The 18,101-nt window shown below is 46.5% G+C and overlaps 1 protein-coding gene and 2 long non-coding RNA genes across 3 annotated transcripts in view; 2 read left to right on the top strand and 1 right to left on the bottom strand.

Annotated features, from left to right (window-relative positions):
* BAALC (BAALC binder of MAP3K1 and KLF4) overlaps positions 1-17,739 on the bottom strand; it is an 87,296-nt gene extending 69,557 nt beyond the window's left edge. The window contains exon 1 of the mRNA XM_025265106.2: positions 17,422-17,739. Coding sequence (XP_025120891.1) covers positions 17,422-17,581 — 160 coding nt within the window. The 5' untranslated portion in view covers positions 17,582-17,739. The remainder of the gene's footprint in view (positions 1-17,421) is intronic.
* Positions 215-3,772, top strand: LOC123329440. The gene is made up of 3 exons (XR_006544860.1): positions 215-346; positions 806-857; positions 3,638-3,772. It is a non-coding gene; the product is annotated as an uncharacterized LOC123329440 (long non-coding RNA).
* Positions 4,748-6,741, top strand: LOC123329439. The gene is made up of 3 exons (XR_006544859.1): positions 4,748-4,855; positions 5,002-5,202; positions 6,619-6,741. It is a non-coding gene; the product is annotated as an uncharacterized LOC123329439 (long non-coding RNA).
* Positions 17,740-18,101: the final 362 nt, after the last annotated feature.

Here is an 18,101-nt window from a genome sequence, read left to right as displayed (position 1 = left end):
CAGGATAGGCAGGTGTGTAGAAGAGGTTAATCTGTTTGTGGGAAAACTGAATTGGAAGCACCTGGCTGACAGCAGGGTTTCCCCGGTGGCTCAGGGATAAAGAATCTGCCTGCAACCTCAGAAGACTGGGGTTCGATCCCTGAGTTGACAAGATCCACTGGAGGAGGGCATGGCAACCCACTCCAGTATTCTTGCCTGGAGAATCACATGGACAGAGGAGCCTGGCAGGCTCCAGTCTAAACGGTCACACAGAGTCAGACACGGCTGAAGCGACTTAGCACGCATGCACAGCTGACAGCAGCCAGATATCTTTGGAGCAGTTGGAAATATGATGATTTCCCCAGGAGTGAGTATGCTTAATGAAAGAGAGACTGGAAAGGACATGAAGAGCCACATACCTATAGGAGGAGGGTGAGGGGGAACCAGGAAAGAGGAGTCAAAAAGGGAAAATGAGGCAGAGAAAACATAAGCAGAGGTAGAAGGGAAACTCACCAGTGGTGGGGGTGCTGAAACCAAGGGAGAAGGTTGATTTTGATCTTTGATGTGGGCAGAAGAGATTAGCCAGATCAACGCACTGCATAGAGCTCCGACTCTGCATTTACAATACCACTCTTTGTGAGAAGAGTTTCAGTAGATTCGCAGGCACATAAATCTCCTGTACTGCAATCTACTGCCTGTGAAGGAATCCATGTGGACCCATGGGCATCACCCCTGTGAGACTTGGGAAAAGGGGAAACTGATGCAAATAGTAATTCCCATGAGGCTCACTGCACCACAGTGATCAAGCCCTTTGTTTCTGATCCAGGAGTCTCCTGTCTTAACAGCTTCCAAGACAGTGTCACAGGCTAACTAGCCAGGTAAGATCTCAGAACTTCCACAGTTGTTAAAACTGCCATGCTCTTCTAGAACCTTGCCATTCCTTCTTCAAGGGGCGGTGTATAATTCCCTCCCTTTGAACCTGGCCAGGCTTGTGACTCACTTGTAAGCAAGAGAATGCAGGAGACGTGACACCCCCATGAGTTCCAAGGCTAGGTCGTGAGAGTTAATACAGCTTCTGCCTTTATAGCTGGGACATGCGCTGGAGCTCAGAACAGTTATGTAAACAATCTGACTGTCCCGAGGCCACCATGCCATGAGGAAGCCCAAACTAGCCCAGGCAGAAAGACCATATGGAGGAGCCCCTGGACTGTACTCCGAGGGAAATGCCCAGCCAGCTCCAGCTGCTCCACCCGAGAGCAAAACCCCAAAAATTTCATTCACTAAATAACTATAGGGACTTTTTGCTCTTCAAATATTTTGAAGAGCATCCTCCAAGGATGAAGATTTGCAACTACTGAATATGGTCAAAAAAATAGGTCTAGAGATGTAAACAGATTGTATGTGTCTGGGAAAAAGGCAATTTGCCCATAATCACATGAAAAGAACAGCAACCTCACTCACAGAGATGTACATTAAAACTACCCATTTTCTTACCCATTAAAGTGACAAAACTCCCTATGTTGGACAGTATACTCTGTTGGCAAAAATATGGGACAATAGGCACTTTCAGACACTGCTGATGGGAATGCAAAATGGTAGAAATCCTGTGGAGGGGGATCTGGCAATACCTGTTTGCATTCAGCCTTTGGCCGAGTCATCCCGCTTTTAATAATCTATCTAAAGATACATTAGCAGAAGTGAAAAAACTTATGGACAAGACTAGCTGCCTAGTAAAAGTCTAGGGACAACCCCAGTAAACTGTGACACAGCCACAGAACGGAGTACTATGCAGTTACAAAAAAAGAATGAGTAATTTATATACTGCTCAGAAGTGGTCTCTGGAGTATATTATTAAGTGAAAAGGCCAAGGCACAAAACAGAGGGTACAGTATGCTACCTTTTATCTTTAAAAGGGAGAACACGTGACTGTATGTATTTGTGTGTGTGTACATATTGTATAAATACATCAAAGTGAAAGTCGCTCAGTCCTGTCCGACTCTTTGCGACCCTATGGGCTATCCAGTCCATGGAATTCTCCAGGCCAGAATACTAGTGTGGGTTGCCTTTCCCTTCTCCAGGGGATCTTCCCAACCCAAGGATCAAACCCAGGTCTCCAGGTCTCCCACACTGCAGGCGGATTCTTTACCAGCTGAGCCACAAGGGAAGCCCTAAATGTAGAGGAGGACAAAGGGTATACAGGGGCTAGAAATAGAAGTTAGACTTCTTAAATGGAGCTTGTTTTGCAGATTTGTCATTGGACACATGTAAAATTTTTACCTAAGTATAAAACAAAATTAAACTAAAATTTTAAAAAGCAACAATTTGGCCACAAAGTTTACAAATGCACTTACCTCTCTAATAGCAAGTTGATAGCTTAACCATATACAGCAAGAAATTATTTCAAATTACTGTTAAACATAGCACTCTAACTATATAGTTCTATTATGCTATACCCTAAGGACAAAACCCCACAAAAATCTAAAAATATTTTCAGTAGCATATTGTTAGATATACAAAAAGTAAATAAGGACTTATAATGTTGTTAGGAACCAAGACTTTCAGCATTTAAAAAGAATATAAAATAAAATAAATAAGGAAAGCCCTACAATTGAAAATTTTGAACTGAAAATATCAATACAAATATCTCTTTAAAAAAGAAAACAACTCCTAGCTCTGTCCACTGCAAAGGTTCATAAACAACAAACTCAATAGCAATGAACACTCCAAGTGCCCAAGCTGTAGTCTCTAAATATCATATTTCAATGAAAAGAACCAGGACTCCTCAGGGAAATGGTTAATTCCAAGTCTAGCACAGGAAAAAATACAATATAAGTCTAGAAAAAATATCACAACAGAAAGCAAGGACTATCAAAGACCGAGTTGTGTAAAAAGGAATTGAACTGAGAAGCTCCCTTTCATCAAAGATGGAACCGTTTAGAAACATACACATACATGGATAATAATAGGTGCAACAAACTAAAACTCATCAAATATGCTAAAAATCCATGAATTCATAATGATATTTCCACTTTGGGAGGAAACCAGGAAAAAAATTCAGTTCAGTTCAGTAGTTCAGTCATGTCCGACTCTTTGCGACCCCATGAATTGCAGCACACCAGGCCTCCCTGTCCATCACCAACTCCTGGCGAAAGAAGTGGACATTTAACTGCCTTTTCAGGGAAACCAAAAGGGCAACAAGGAAAATTATTCTTTATAAAATATCTAATGAATGTTGAAGAAATGTTAGAATGTCACCATTTTGCAATTCCTAATGAAATAACTGATGCGGGCAATGATTATCAATGACTGAAAGCTAACAAGGAACTTAACAGTGGATGGTTATTAGATTGTCACAGGCAATCTTAACAACAGAAAATTGAGAGATAACCAGATAAACATCAACCAAACACAACGTGTGGACATTGCTTGCATCCCGATTCAAACCAATTGTAGAAAAAACATTATGAGGTCATGGGTGAGATTTGGCCAGTGAATCAATCTAGTTATATTAGAGGAATTTTCATCAATTTTTTAGGCGTGCTAATGGTATTGCAGTTCAGTTGAAACATAGAATTGATGATATTACATTTCAACCTACAAAAATAAGTTTCATATAATTCAACGTTGTATCTTTTTAAAAAGAATCCTTATGTTTTAGACAGCCATACTAAAGTATTTACGGATGAAGTTACACGACTTCCCAAACTTGCTTCAAAATAATCCAGTGGGTGAACGCAGATGGATGCATAAAGGAGACAAGATTTGCTGTGTGTTGATAATGCTGAAGCTGGATGATGATGGTACAAAGGGGTTCATTACACTATTCTCCCAGTTTGAATTATGCGTATTCATTTGTATAGTTTTAAAGTTTTAAACTTTTATGTAAGTTGAAATGTTAATGTTAAAAATGCCTGAGGATACTTCAATAAAAATAAGTAAACAAAATTTTTTAAAAAGAAAAGAGAAAGTGCCTAAGGCTATGATTATGGGGTTCCAGAATTGTTTTGAGCAATTGCAACCAGTTGGTAACTGCTGGGAAGCATCCATGCTTAATTGAAACTATAATCAGTGTGTGGGTGTCTGCTGCTGCTGCTGCTGCTGCTAAGTCGCTTCAGTTGTGTCCGACTCTGTGCGACCCCATAAACGGCAGCCCACCAGGCTGCCCCGTCCCTGGGATTCTCCAGGCAAGAACACTGGAGTGGGTTGCCATTTCCTTCTCCAATGCATGAAAGTGAAAAGTGAAAGTGAAGTTGCTTAGTCGTGTCCAACTCTTAGCAACCCCATGGACTGCAGCCCACCAGGCTCCTCCATCCATGGGATTTTCCAGGCAAGAGTACCGGAGTGGGGTGCCATTGCCTTCTCCGGTGGGTGTCTGCACACATGTTTAAATCACCTTGTCATATGAGATTTTATTACATTTCCCACTGCTGTCAGTGCAAGAGACTTGGGTTTGATCTCTGGGCTGGGAAGATCCCCTGGAGAAGGAAATGGCATCCCATTCCAGTATTCTTGGCTGGAAAATCCCATGGACAGAGGAGCCTGGCAGGCTACAGTCCATCGGGTCACAAGAGTCGGACATGACTTAGCAACTGAACCACCAAACCACATGCGATTTGGGGATTCCACGAATAATCAGTGTTTGAATTTTGAATTCACATGCAAAAGAAAAAAGGCTATGGGCAAACTCTCCCTGGACTCCTTTTTAACATTTTTGGCAGCTTCTATTTAAACGATGCCTTTTCTCTAAGTTCACTGCATGTTTTCTGAAGCCGTATGTAATGGCTAGATGCCCCTGCCTCTACAAAGGAAACACCTGATTCAGAAAAGTAAACACCATAACAGCAACCAGCTGCCCAGAACCATCATCAACCATATGGTGAGCAGACCTCAGAGAGACACAGCAACTTTTTAAACACCCCAACTCTGGCCTTACAGCCCATGGCAAGAACTGGGTGTTAAGGAATGGTGAGCAGAGCTCAGAGAGACACAAGGAAATGACTGATTATTCCTTTCACCTCCCAGCAGCAGCTCCGTGCCCACAGAAGCACAGGATGCAGCTGGGAAAAAGCCTTTCATGCCACAGTAGCTGCCTCGCAGCTCTGAATCAACAGCGACCCGTGATGAAGGGACAGAAGGATTCCAACATTCCTGGAGACCCAAGGCAGGGACACCTCCTGAGAGAACCAGGAACCCCAACTTTACTCTGGGTGATGCTGCGACAAGGTTTTCTTCCCAAATCCCACTCAACCCAAGAGGGCATGTGTGCATGCTAAGTCACTTCAGTTTTGTCCGACTATGCAACCCCGTGGATGCAGCATGCCAGGCTTTCCTGTCCTTCACTATCTCCCGGAGGTTGCTCAAACTCATGTCCATTGAGTCGGTGATGCCATCCAATCATCTCATCCTCTGTTGTCCCCTTCTCCTCCTGCCTTCAATCTTTCCCAGCATCAGGATCTTTTCCAATGAGTTGGCTCTTCACATGAGGTAGCCACAATACTGGAGCTTCAGCTTCAGCATCAGTCCTTCCAATGAATATTCAGGGTTGATTTCCTTTGGGATTGACCGGTGTGATACTCTTGCAGTCCAGGAGACTCTCAAGAGTCTTCTCCAACACCACAGTTCGAAAGTGTTCAGCCTTCTTTATGGTCCAACTCTCACATCCATACATGACTACTGGAAAAACCATAGCTTTGACTAGACAAACCTTTGTAATGCCTTTGCTTTTTAATACGCTGTCTAGGTTTGTCATGGCTTTTCTTCCAAGGATCAAGTGTCTTTTAATTTCATGGCTGCAGTCACTGTCCACAGTGATTTTGGAGCCCAAGAAAATAAAGTCTGTCACTGTTCCTGCTTGGCAGGCAGATTCTTTACCACTGAGCCACTGGGGAAGCTGCATAATAAGATACCTAATACCTTAATGACCTAATGTTATCAGGGACACCTTACTAGTCTTTCAAAACTGCCTTCCAGGTGAGAAAAGCACTTAATCCCATTTATTTGCTCATTCCACAAACATTGTTTCAGGGCTTACTGTATGTGCTGAGCTTGCCAGAGGTGTGCTTGAGGGCGAGGACTGCTGCTAAGTCACTTCAGTCGTGTCCGACTCTGTGCAACCCCATAGACGGCAGCCCACCAGGCTCCCCCATCCCTGGGATTCTCTAGGCAAGAATACTGGAGTGGGTTGCCATTTTCTTCTCCAATGCATGAAAGTGAAAAGTGAAAGTGAAGCCGCTCAGTCGTGTCTGACTCTTGGTGACCCCATGGACTGCAGCCTATCAGGCTCCTCTGTCCATGGGATTTTCCAGGCACGAGTACTGGAGTGGGGTGCCATTGCCTTCTCCAGAGGGCGAGGACTAGTAACCGCAAACCTTGTTCTTTTCTCCCTTCCACTCTGCCTTTGGGATGAAAGACACTGGCTCCTAAACCTGACTCAGCCTCAGAATCACAGGAGTGAGCATTGGTACATGGCCACGCTCACTGATTGTATCTTTTCCTTTGGCAGCTTCAGTGCTAAAAACTGCAAAGTTGAGTAGCTGCAACAGAGATCAACGGCCCACTTAGCCTGAAATGTTTACCATCTGACCCTTCACAGAAAAGTTTTCCCAGCCTCTGATCTAGAATCTCCCTTCTCTCCGACAGGTCCAAGCATCACTCGGGAGCTTATTAGAAACGCAGGATCTTGGCCCCACCACTGACAGAGGGAATTCCACTCAGTGCAGACCTAAAGAAGCTATTAAACATGCAGGAGTTCTGGCCCCACCCGCCTACCATGTCTGAAGCCCCAGGGTCGGGGTGCAGGCTTTATTTTAGGTTCACCAAGAGAACCTGATGTGCAGCCCTTGGGCAAGATGCCTCACCTCCCTGACTTCCCCAATCTGTAAAATGGGGTAACAGCACTAGGTACCGAATACACAAGGCCTGGCACGTCCTCTGCACACAGTTTACCAGAAGCCACACTCACAGGCAGGGGTTGTGACTGTGAGTGTTGGCACCCACATCCTTTATCTCCCAGCAAGCAAATCTGAGCCTGACTGTCCTTGAAAAGTGATTCTTGGATGTAATAATGAATTGTGGCCTTGTGGTCAAACACGGCTGTTGTTTATGGAGATGTTTAAGCCTGAACGGTCCCTCCTGTGATCGGCACCAGCCCATCGCCACTTCCCTTGTAACTGCCGCTGCACCCTGTTGTTATGACGACCAGTTTCACAAACAGCCCTGCCATTTTCTACAAATCCTTTCGGTTTCCCCATGCCCTAAAGTCCAGCAGCCCTAGAGATAATAGCAGGGTGATTTTTTTTTTTAACTTTCACAGAAAATACTGTCAATTCTTTAAACGAGCCAGTTGGCTGTCTGCTGCTCCCCTAGCAGGAGCCCCCAGCCCGGGCCTTAGAGTCACCCTGCACAGGGAGCCTGCACAAATGTTCCCACTCATTGGAAACAGGTGCCACAGAGGATCTGTGGGCACATCAGCTTCCGGCTGGCATCAACTTTACAAGAAAATGAAGCAGCAAAGAAAGAAGTGGCCACCACATATCTGTGTACACAGCACAGAGTCTGATGTCAAGAGACCATTTTAAAAGATTTCAATTTGAGTTATTGCTGCGTTATTTCTAAGATTAGCTCAATATTGGCACATGTAACTTTTTCAGCAAATATTCACCTTTATGAATTCATTTGACACGGGGGAATGCTGAAAACAATTATTATTAGAATGTGTTATTATTACAGCAAACTCTTAATGCTAGTCATTATGTTATCTGGGTTTCTGGCAGACCTGCCTCCCCCTCACTTCCTCTTCTCCTCTCCCTTGGCTCCTGCTAATCCTCTCTCCTCTCTGACACAGTCTTAGGATTAAAGGGACAGCACCTGCTTGCAGTCTACCTAGTCTCTGCTCTCCTCTTTTTTCTCTTGGCACAAGGACCCACTACTTTTAAGGTGTCATGAACCCAGCTCAAAGTTTGGACTTCCTAGACTCTAGAAGCCTGTGACAGCCATATAACATGCTTCTGGCCAATGAGAAGTGTAAGCAAATTTACTGGGTCCTGAGAAATCTACTGTTTTACAGATTTAAAAAAAAAAAAAACAAAAGAAAACACTTAGGTGGAATGCTTCTTTCTACATTTTCCCCTTCTTCCTATCTAAAATAAGATGTCTTAGTAACTTGCAACTATGAGGATGAAATCCACACACCAAGGATGGCAAAATAATAAGCTCAAAGAGCCCAGGTCCTGGATAGCAGTCTTAAGTGGTGGTGTGGCTCCTGACCTCCAGACTTTCTGTTAAGTGGGAAAGATAATGGAACCACCTGTGATGGCCTCACCTACTGTTACATCAAGAAGCAACCCTATCAGTGCACTGAGAATCCAAACAGGCAGATGTGAGGAGAGAGGATGGCTAAAGACGTTTAAAAATGCTGAAGTGGCAAGAAGGATGCACAGCAGGTGACTGAAGGGAAAGATGAGAGAATTCACAGCAAGTCTTTGATGTTTTTAGCATTCAGAGGGCAAGAAACAATGTCGGGAGTGTCACATACAGACTAAAACAGCATATTAATAAGGAATTAATAGAACTGGTAAGAACACTAAGGTTCCAGGCATGAGCCTGGATTCAATCACCAATGCTCATCACTTTCAACAGCAACTCTGGGCAACACAGAAACAGAGGAGGGGTGACCCTGGCTTTGAAGCTGGCACAGTAAGCTCAGGGCAAGACTGAGGAGGTAAAGGGATCCTGGGTGCTAGGAGAGGCAGTACGTCCTTCATATTTGTGAGCACATTAATTCTGCAATGATTCCCGTCCTACAACGTGGAAACCGAAACCCAGAGAAGCTAAGAAACTTGCTCAAGTCACACAGTTGGGAAATGTCTGTTGTTAAAGTCTAATTCCTTAACCACCAAACTATACCATCTGCAGGCAAAATAACAAGGAGGAGGAGGATGAAGAAGAGAACGGTTAGGACATGGTCACATGAGAAGGAGGCTGTAAACAGATCTGGCGAGGTGGTGTGGTATGTGTGGCTGTCTCACAGGCTGCTGCAGGGACTGGGAAGAGAAGGGCAAGAACTTTGGGACTGGATTTCCAGGCTGAAGGGCATCTGGTTAGGAGCAGCTGACTCAGCCTTGCCCAACTGGCTGTTAACATGCCTAGAAGACAGAAAAAGACCAAGACTCACAACAATCCCTAAAGTGAAGACTAACAGACAACCTAATCCAGAATCTGAGAGAAATGGGCACTATTCATAGAGAAGATGGACTAGACTAAGAAAAATCTACTGCTTCCTGGCTTTGCTTCATTACACAGAAGCCACACGGCAAGATGTAGGCAGACACTCAGTACCTATCCCATCTGACACAGAGACCCAGAGCTGGAGCATATGGGGTTGGAGCAACCCCAACATTGGGCAGCCAACCTGCATGACCTCGTGGGCATTTGAGACTCAGACAAAGAGCTGGTCCACATATACATCATGTTTCTACATCCATAAAGCAACCACAAATCCCAGAAAACAGCTGGGCAGAATATATAACAGCATCCTCAACCTGAGTGAATTGTAGGGAGGTGGAAGGGAGGTGAAAGGGACATGAAGGGATTACATACAATGGATTCACACTACACATTAGCCTAGTATGTAATGTGTTGTTGTTGTTGAGTCTCTAAGTCATGTCCAACTCTTTTGCAACCCTGTGGACTGTAGCCTTCCAGGCTCCTCTGTCCATGGGGATTCTCCAGGCAAGAATACTGGACTGGGTTGCCATTTCCTTCTCCAGGGGACCTTTCTGATCCAGCGATCGAACTTGCATCTCCTGCATTGGCAGGCAGATTCTTTTACCACTGAACCACCAGGGAAGCCTGCAGTATGTAATTAACCTGAATTCAACTACATTGCTTAGAAAAAAAAGAGGAGGAAAAATCCCTTCACCTATCCATGGTCTTCACTGCTTGCTCTTCTCCTATTCCATCTAGACTTTGGCTGTCACCATCTGTAACTAAGGGGCTTCCCAAGTGGCGCTAGTGGTAAAGAACCTGCCTGTCAATGCAGGAGAACTAAGACACGATTCAATCCCTGGGTCGGGAAGATTCCCTGGAGGAGGAAATGGCAACCCACTCCAGTATTCTTGCCTGGAAAACCCACGGACAGAGAAGCCTGGGCAGGCTACAGTCCATGGGGTGCCAAAGAGTCGGACACGACTAAAGTGACTTAACACAGCATCTGTACCTAAATATTTTTTTGAACACAAGGAGAAAAAAGGTTTTTTTCCCCCTTGGCCTTTGGGTTTCCAAGCAACCTGAAGGCTCTTTTACATATCCCCCAACCAAACTTTAAACATAACCCCTACAGAAGATGCAACACACACCATATACACCTAGATTAACGACTTAAGGATGAAACCTAAATGCTATGGAGGCGTGTTTCCTTCTGTGTGCTTCTCTGCACTTTTTAAATTCTCTGAAGGAATATCCATGCATTTGAAACCAGGAAAAAGATTATTCTGCCCAAAGACTGCTCCATCTGTAACAAGCCCATCAAGTGAGTGGGATGCAGGTGATTCTTTGGGCAGCTCCAGCAGCCCTGCCCAGGGGCACTCAGCACCGGCAGGGGTGGCATCTGTGCCACAGGGCTGCGGGCATCACTTCAAGGACTCGTGTCCTCGCCTTGAGAATGCTGGCAGGAGGCTCCCACTCCAAGTGGTTCGCATTTTCAAATAAGCCAAAGGCAGATGGGGTGGAGGAGAGCCCTAAATTTGTGCTCAGTAGTTAGCACTGCCCTGGATTTAGAAACAAGAGATCTGGATTCTGACCTGGGTGCTTCTATTTCCTGGATAGGTGACCCCACTCAATCTCTTTTATTATTTCTATTGTGATTTTTTTTTTAATTTTCTTCATAGTTGATTCACAATGTTGTGTTTAAACCACTCAGTCTCTTAAGCTCACTAAGCCTCAGTTTTTCCTCATCTAGTAGATGTTGATAGCAATGATGTATGAGGTTTAGAGAGTTATGAATACTAACGTCTCTTATCCGTGTCCGACTCTTTGGGACCCCATAGACTGTAGCCCAGCAGGCTCCTCTGTCCATGGGATTCTCCAGGCAAGAACACTGGAGTGGGTTGCCCTTTCCTTTTCCAGGGAATACTAATATCCCCAAAGAAAAATGCTCACTTATAGTAGATGCTCAGTAAATGGTATTTGAATATAAATGACAAGGAAAGAGATGCAATCTCAGAAGGAAGTGTGAAGTAGTGACCACAGAAATCCTCTTGCTATTTCCAAATGTTCCGTGCGTGTCTGGGCTCACAAGAACATTTCTATCAGTTTTCTGTGGCTGTAACAAAGTACCACAAACTGGGGGGCTTAACAGAAATGTCTCGTCACAGTTCTGGAGGCTAGAAGGCTGAGACCAAGGCGTTGGCGGGGTTCATTTCTTCTGTGGGCTGTGACAGAGACTCTGCTTCACGCCTCTCCTGCAACTTCTGCTGGGTGGCTGGCCACCTTTGGCCTTCCTTGCTTTCAGTGTCTGCCTTCGTCTTCACATGGCATTCTCTCTGGGCATTTGTCTGTGTGTTCACATTTCCCTTTTCATAAGGACACCAGTCACATTGGATTATAGCCTACTGTAATGACCTCATTTTAACATGATTACTTCTGTAAGAACTATCTCCTGAAAAGGTTACATTTTGGAAGAGAACATAGGCAAAACATTCTCTGACATAAACCCATAAATTGTGCCAATGTTTTCTTAGCTCAGTCTCCCAAGGCAATAGAAAAAAAATACAAATAAACAAACGGGACCTAATCAAACTTATCAGCTTTTGCACAGCAAAGGAAATCAAAACCAAAACAGAAAGACAGCCTATGGACTGGGAGAAGATATTTGCAAGTCATGCAACCAACAAGTACTTAATTTCCAAAATATATAAATAGCTCATTAAACGCAATAATAAAAAACCAAACAACCCAATCAAAAAATGGGCATAAAAAGATATTTCTCCAAAGAAGACATTCAGATGGCTTGACAGGCACATGAAAAAATGATCAACATCACTAATTATTAGACAAATGCAAATCAAAACCACAATGAGGTACCACCTCACACCAGTCAGAGGAGCCATGATCTAAAAGCCTACAGATGACAAATGTTGCAGAGAGTGTGAAGAAAAATGAGCCTTCTTACACTGTTGGTGGGAATGTGAATTGGTATAGCCACTATGAAGAACAATATGTGTTGCGGTCTTTTACAGACCGGGACCTGGTAGACCGGAGTCGACGAAAAGAAAGAGAGAGAGAGAGAGAGCAGTATCTCTTGGGTTACGTAGAAAACCAATAAAGCCCCTCCACACAGGACTTGTCCCACTCGTGAAGGCACAGGGTGTCCTCTCAAGGAGGTCTTGAAACCCCAGGCGAGAAAGTGAGCTTGGCAGGTTTTCACGCTCCGACAAGAATGAAGACAGAAAGGCCGCGGGGGACCCAAGTCTCTAGTGGAGCTCCCAGGCTAATCCAAAAGATGGAGGTGGGAACAAGCCAGTGTGACCGCTGCTCTCACTGGGCTGGACAAAGGGCCTGGAGAGCCTGGGGCAGGACGAGCGGCCACCCAGGAGACCAGGGTCGTGAGAAGTGAGATTCCCAGATGTTGATGAAAAGCCCGGGTTTGTTGCCACCTGTTTCTTGAAGTGATTTTTGCAAAACCACCCTTATAACAAATGAGCTTGTGTTTGGCAAAGCGGGTGTAGAGAGGGGGGAGGTTTTCTTACTATGCAACCCACCAGGTGGACAAGAACCTGAAATGGAAGAGCGGATAGAACTCTTGAGGAAAGGAAACATCAACTCTGGGGACTACAGGAAGAACGAAATGGATACAGAGAAGTTTTACGAGATGTATTCATTCAAGAGAGGTAGCTTGAGGTCCTACTGTGACCAGGCCCAGTGTTAGGAGCAGGACTACAATGACCAGTGGAAAGACCCCTTCCCTGTCATTCCCAAGAGTACAGGCCTTAATCAATAATTATTTGACTGTCTTGTAATAACCTAAATGGAAAAGAATCTGAAAAAGGATACACACACACACACACACACACACACACACACATATATGTATTATATATTAGGTTGGCCAAAAAGTTAATTTGGGCTTTTTTGTACCATCTTACGGAAAACTTGAACAAACTTTTTGACCAACCAAACATATATAAAAAGTCACTTCTCTGTACACTTAAAACTATCACAACATTGTAATTTAACTATACTCCAATTCTAAAAACTGTTTGAAAATATTACCAAGTGGTACTACCTGACCTGCCTCTTGAGAAATCTGTATGCAGGTCAGGAAGCAACAGTTAGAACTGGACATGGAACAACAGACTGGTTCCAAATAGGAAAAGGAGTTCGTCAAGGCTGTATATTGTCACCCTGCTTATTTAACTTCTATGCAGAATACATCATGAGAAACGCTGGACTGAAAGAAACACAAGCTGGAATCAAGATTGCCGGGAGAAATATTAATAACCCCAGATATGCAGATGACACCACCCTTATGGCAGAAAGTGAAGAGGAACTAAAAAGCCTCTTGATGAAAGTGAAAGAGGAGAGTGAAAAAGTTGGCTTAAAGCTCAACATTCAGAAAACGAAGATCATGGCATCTGGTCCCATCACTTCATGGGAATTAGATGGGGAAACAGTGGAAACAGTGTCAGACTATTTTTCTGGGCTCCACAATCACTGCAGATGGTGACTTCAGCCATGAAATTAAAAGACGCTTACTCCTTGGAAGGAAAGTTATGACCAACCTAGATAGCATATTCAAAAGCAGAGACATTACTTTGCCAACAAAGGTTCGTCTAGTCAAGGCTATGGTTTTTCCTGTGGTCATGTATGGATGTGAGAGTTGGACTGTGAAGAAGGCTGAGCACGGAAGAATTGATGCTTTTGAACTGTGGTGTTGGAGAAGACTCTTGAGAGTCCCTTGGACTGCAAGGAGATCCAACCAGTCCATTCTGAAGGAGATCAGCCCTGGGATTTCTTTGGAAGGAATGATGCTAAAGCTGAAACTCCAGTACCTTGGCCACCTCATGCAAAGACTTGACTCATTGGAAAAGACTCTGATGCTGGGAGGGATTGGGGGCAGGGGGAGAAGGGGATGACAGAGGATGAGATGACTGGATGGCATCACTGACTCGATGGACGTGAGTCTGGGTGAACTCCAGGAATTGGTGATGGACAGGGAGGCCTGGTGTGCTGCGATTCATGGGGTCACAAAGAGTCAGGCACGACTGAGCGACTGAACTGAACTGAACAGTCTACAGGTCCAGCTGGCGGAGAGGGAGGCTTACCCACCACGAAGTCAGAGGTCAATTCTCCACAGGCACCCTCACTCAGGGAGTGGATCGGGGTCATCGGCTGTGTGCAGCCTGCAGGGGCAGTCCTGTTTCCGCAGGGAGGTCTCCTGCAGGGGTCTGTGCACACGGGCCCCTCCCCAGGCAGAATGACTGACTCAGTCCTCTGCACTCCCCTAGCTCCCTCCCCTCCTGCTGTTCTAGAGGGCTCTCCTCCGCCCTTGGAGGAGTCTGCTGCTGCTGCTAGGTCGATTCAGTCGTGTCCGACTCTGTGCGACCCCATAGATGGCAGCCCACCAGGCTAGGTTAAACTTATTCAGGTGAGCAAACATCAGCAGCAAGAGATGTAAGGCAGAGAAAGCGGGAGGAAACTTAGGAAGACTGGACCAAAGGAGGGCAGGTTTAGATCAAGTGCCTACTCATTCAGAGGACCCCAACGGGCGGCTCCACAGTGTGCTAAGATACAAAGATGAATGAGTCCACTCCCTGCACTCAGAGGTCCTGAGGCTGGGGTGGGCAGGAAAAAAAGTGGTTTCAATGTGATACTAAAAGAGAGTGATCAGGGGCCCAGAAAGAAAGGACTCTTGAGGACTGAGGGAGCTGGAGGCAGGAAGTGTGAAGGGACAGGGAGGCTGTGCAGTGCAGACTGGACAACTTACCAAATCCCATATGCCTTGCACAGAGACCCTCTCCAGCTCCAGAATTCTAGCCATGAAGCCATTAGTGATGATTTTGTTGTTGTTTAGTCACTCAGTTGTGTCCAACTCTTTGCGACCCCATGGACTGTAGTCTGTCAGGCTCCTCTGTCCATGGGATTTCCCAGGCAAGAATACTGGAGTGGGTTGCCATTTCCTTCTCCAGGGGATCTTTCCAACCCAGGAATCGAACCTGTGTTTCCTGAGCTATCAGGGAAGCCCAGTGATGTTTTTACAATATGAATTATCCTAAATCCTGGTTTTCCTTTTGTCCCCCCATCAGAAAAGAGTTGATGGGAACAGGAAAATGTGGCATCTGGCTTCTTACCACAGCACAATCACTGTGGACCAATGCAGTGCCCCCAGAAGCCTGGAACTGAATTAACAGGTGGCACACGGGCAGAGGGTGGGTAAGACCCGGGGAGTAGGAGGGAAGAAAAAAATAAAGAATGCTGGCTAATCTCCCAGGGTGACTGAAGCCCAGGGAATGCTTGGTTCCATGCTGACCTTCAGAAATGTTTCCTCTCCTCTGAGGCTGATGGAAATTTCTGGGCAATTTAAATGATCCTGCCCATCTAAAAGTCTTGCCAATTTTAGGGTGGTGGTCTGAGACAGCAGTTGAGCCATTCCGGTGAATGACTCAGGTCTTCAGGACCACCTGCCTGGCAGGGCTGTCCCACGTATGGCAGGGTACCATGAATGAGCGTGATTGTCCCAGGTCCCACCTGTTGCAGATCTCATGATACATGACGGGACATGACTCAGGATGGCAGAGTAACAAATGAATAAGTATTGGAAACAAATAAATATGGACATATTTAGCCATCCCATAATAACTCTCCCACACTTGTACACATGTACAGACACACATATACTTCCAGTCACCAAGGCAACCATTCCCTGAAGCTGTATTTTGTTCTTTTCCATGTTAGATATTTTTAACCTTATTTCCTAGGAGTGTAGCTCTGGTCTTTTGAGTCTCTCCTGAGGAAGTACCTCAGTACACCTCCTTGGGACATGCTGTTACATCTAACATTTTCCAGATCAGTTTTGAAGGCTCATGTATTATTCTCTTTCTGACATTGAATTCAGCCAACACACCATTTGAAAATGCACTGAAAGCATCAGCAACACAAAATGACCATTACGATTGCTACTGTGAGTCAGAGAAATTAGAGACAAAGGTCGTGTTTGCCTTGCACAGTTTTCCCTGACAATTCTCGCTTTAAAAAAAAAGGGTAGGGGGTGGGGGGAAATCACAAAGTTCACGTGAAAAAGGAGCCAGTGTGGTTCCAAAAGATGGAGACAGAATCTCAGGATTAAAAGGGACAGCTCTTATTTTGGAGGCAGGAATTTAGGACTAAGGGTGGTTTAAGAGCAGTTGTTGACATTTCTTTCCTCCTCCTTATAACATATGTTACTCTTCAAATTAACCTCATATTCTATTTTAGATTTCAATATTTTAAAATGCCAGCAACACAAAGGGGTCAGGAAACAGTTAAAACATTCTTATACAAATATTGATATGGCTTTTGACAACATCCATGTAATAAGCAAGGAAGTTTTTTCCTTTTAACATCACCAACGCGTTCATGATTAAAGGTCAGCCTGTGGCAACAGTTAATCTAATTTCATCTCTACGCTACAATCATTACTCTCTGCTTTAAAAAACAAAAAAAATCTTATTTGTCACTGGTCCAAAAAGTTCTCTGCATATCCTTCAGTCAGATTTCTGCCAGAGGGGGAATGGTACGAGTATTTAATTTACAGTCGTAATCCACTCTCATGCCCTGCCTCTTATTAAGCGTCGGGGCACGGTGGAGTGGAGCAGGAAGTCTTCACTAGGAAACAACTGCTTGTAAAGTAGCTTAAGTGCAGAACTGGTGATGGTGCGGCAGGCGTTTATTATGCCCTGAACTAGGGCTCTGGTTTTCAAAACCCGAGACGGGAGAAACGGTGGGAGCCACGAGGAAGACTGCACCCAAATCAACGGAGAGAGGGGCAAGAGGCCAGTGGATGGAGAGCCTCGGCTGCGTGCACAGCGGCCAAAACCCGGCGAAGGGGCATCCCAGGGGCGGGAGGCGTGGGTGGGCTGCGAAGAAGGCGTGCTAGCCGGGCGCGCAGTCCTCCCACCCCATCCGTCCCTGCCAATGAGCGGGCACCGGCGGGGGCCCGGAGGTGCGGGGTTTCCCGGAGGCTCGGGGATTAACTCAGCTTCCCTGAGGGTCTCTGGTTGGCCCACCCCCTCCCTGGGCCTGGGCGGGTCAGTCACAAGGCAAGTCCCGTCTATCTGTCTGTCTGCCTGTCTCCCGCCTCTCCCTCCCACCATTACCGCCGCCGCCGTTCCGCACCGAACGCTCCGGGGGTCTGGGCTGGCCCTGGCGCCCCGCGTGCCCCCGCCTCCCGCAGCCGGGCGCACTCACCCGCGTGCAGGCCGCCCGCCTCGGGGCCGCTGTCCGGGGCGGCGTTGCTGGGCTGCGCGTCCGAGTCGGTGTAGGTGAGCCAGGTGGACTCCGTCTCCCGAGTCCAGCTCTCGTAATAGCGGGGCTCGATGGCATCCGCCCGGCTCCCGCCGCAGCCCATCGTCCCTCCCGCGCTGCGGGCGCGCCCGGCGGCCGCTGGGGTTTTGGTTCCGGCGGCGGCTCAGCCCCGGCGGCGCAGCCCTGGCCCGTGAGGAGGCGGCGGCGGCGGCGGCATGGGTCCCCGCGCCAGCCCTCCCTCCCGCGCCGCAGCCAGGCGCCTGCCGCCCCCTCCGCCGCGCCCACTCCCTGCGCCCCTCCTCTCCTCCTCCAAGGCCCTCCCCTTCCCCACCTCTCGGCCCCCTGCCGCCCCTCGCCCTCGCCGCGCCCCCTACCTGTCCTCGATTCAAATTCTCCCCCGCATCCTCCCTGGGGGCGCCCAGCCGACCCGGGGACTCAGGAGCGACGGCCTGGGAATGGGAAGGGGGCGAGGGGTGGATGTCCCTCCAGGGGTTCAGCCCCTCCAGCTGGGGTTATGGCTACCAGGCTCTTGCGCATCCATCCACTCCCCCTTATTTATTCCTTCATGCCTTCTTCCTCTCTCCTTCCCTCCCTCCCTTCCACCTTTGTTCCACTCAAACATC

The sequence above is a fragment of the Bubalus bubalis genome, chromosome 15, assembly GCF_019923935.1.
Source record: "Bubalus bubalis isolate 160015118507 breed Murrah chromosome 15, NDDB_SH_1, whole genome shotgun sequence".
In the NCBI taxonomy this organism is placed as follows: Eukaryota; Metazoa; Chordata; class Mammalia; order Artiodactyla; family Bovidae; genus Bubalus; species Bubalus bubalis.
Note: the sequence above shows the minus strand (reverse complement) of the source record. Positions and strands in the feature narration are given on the sequence as shown.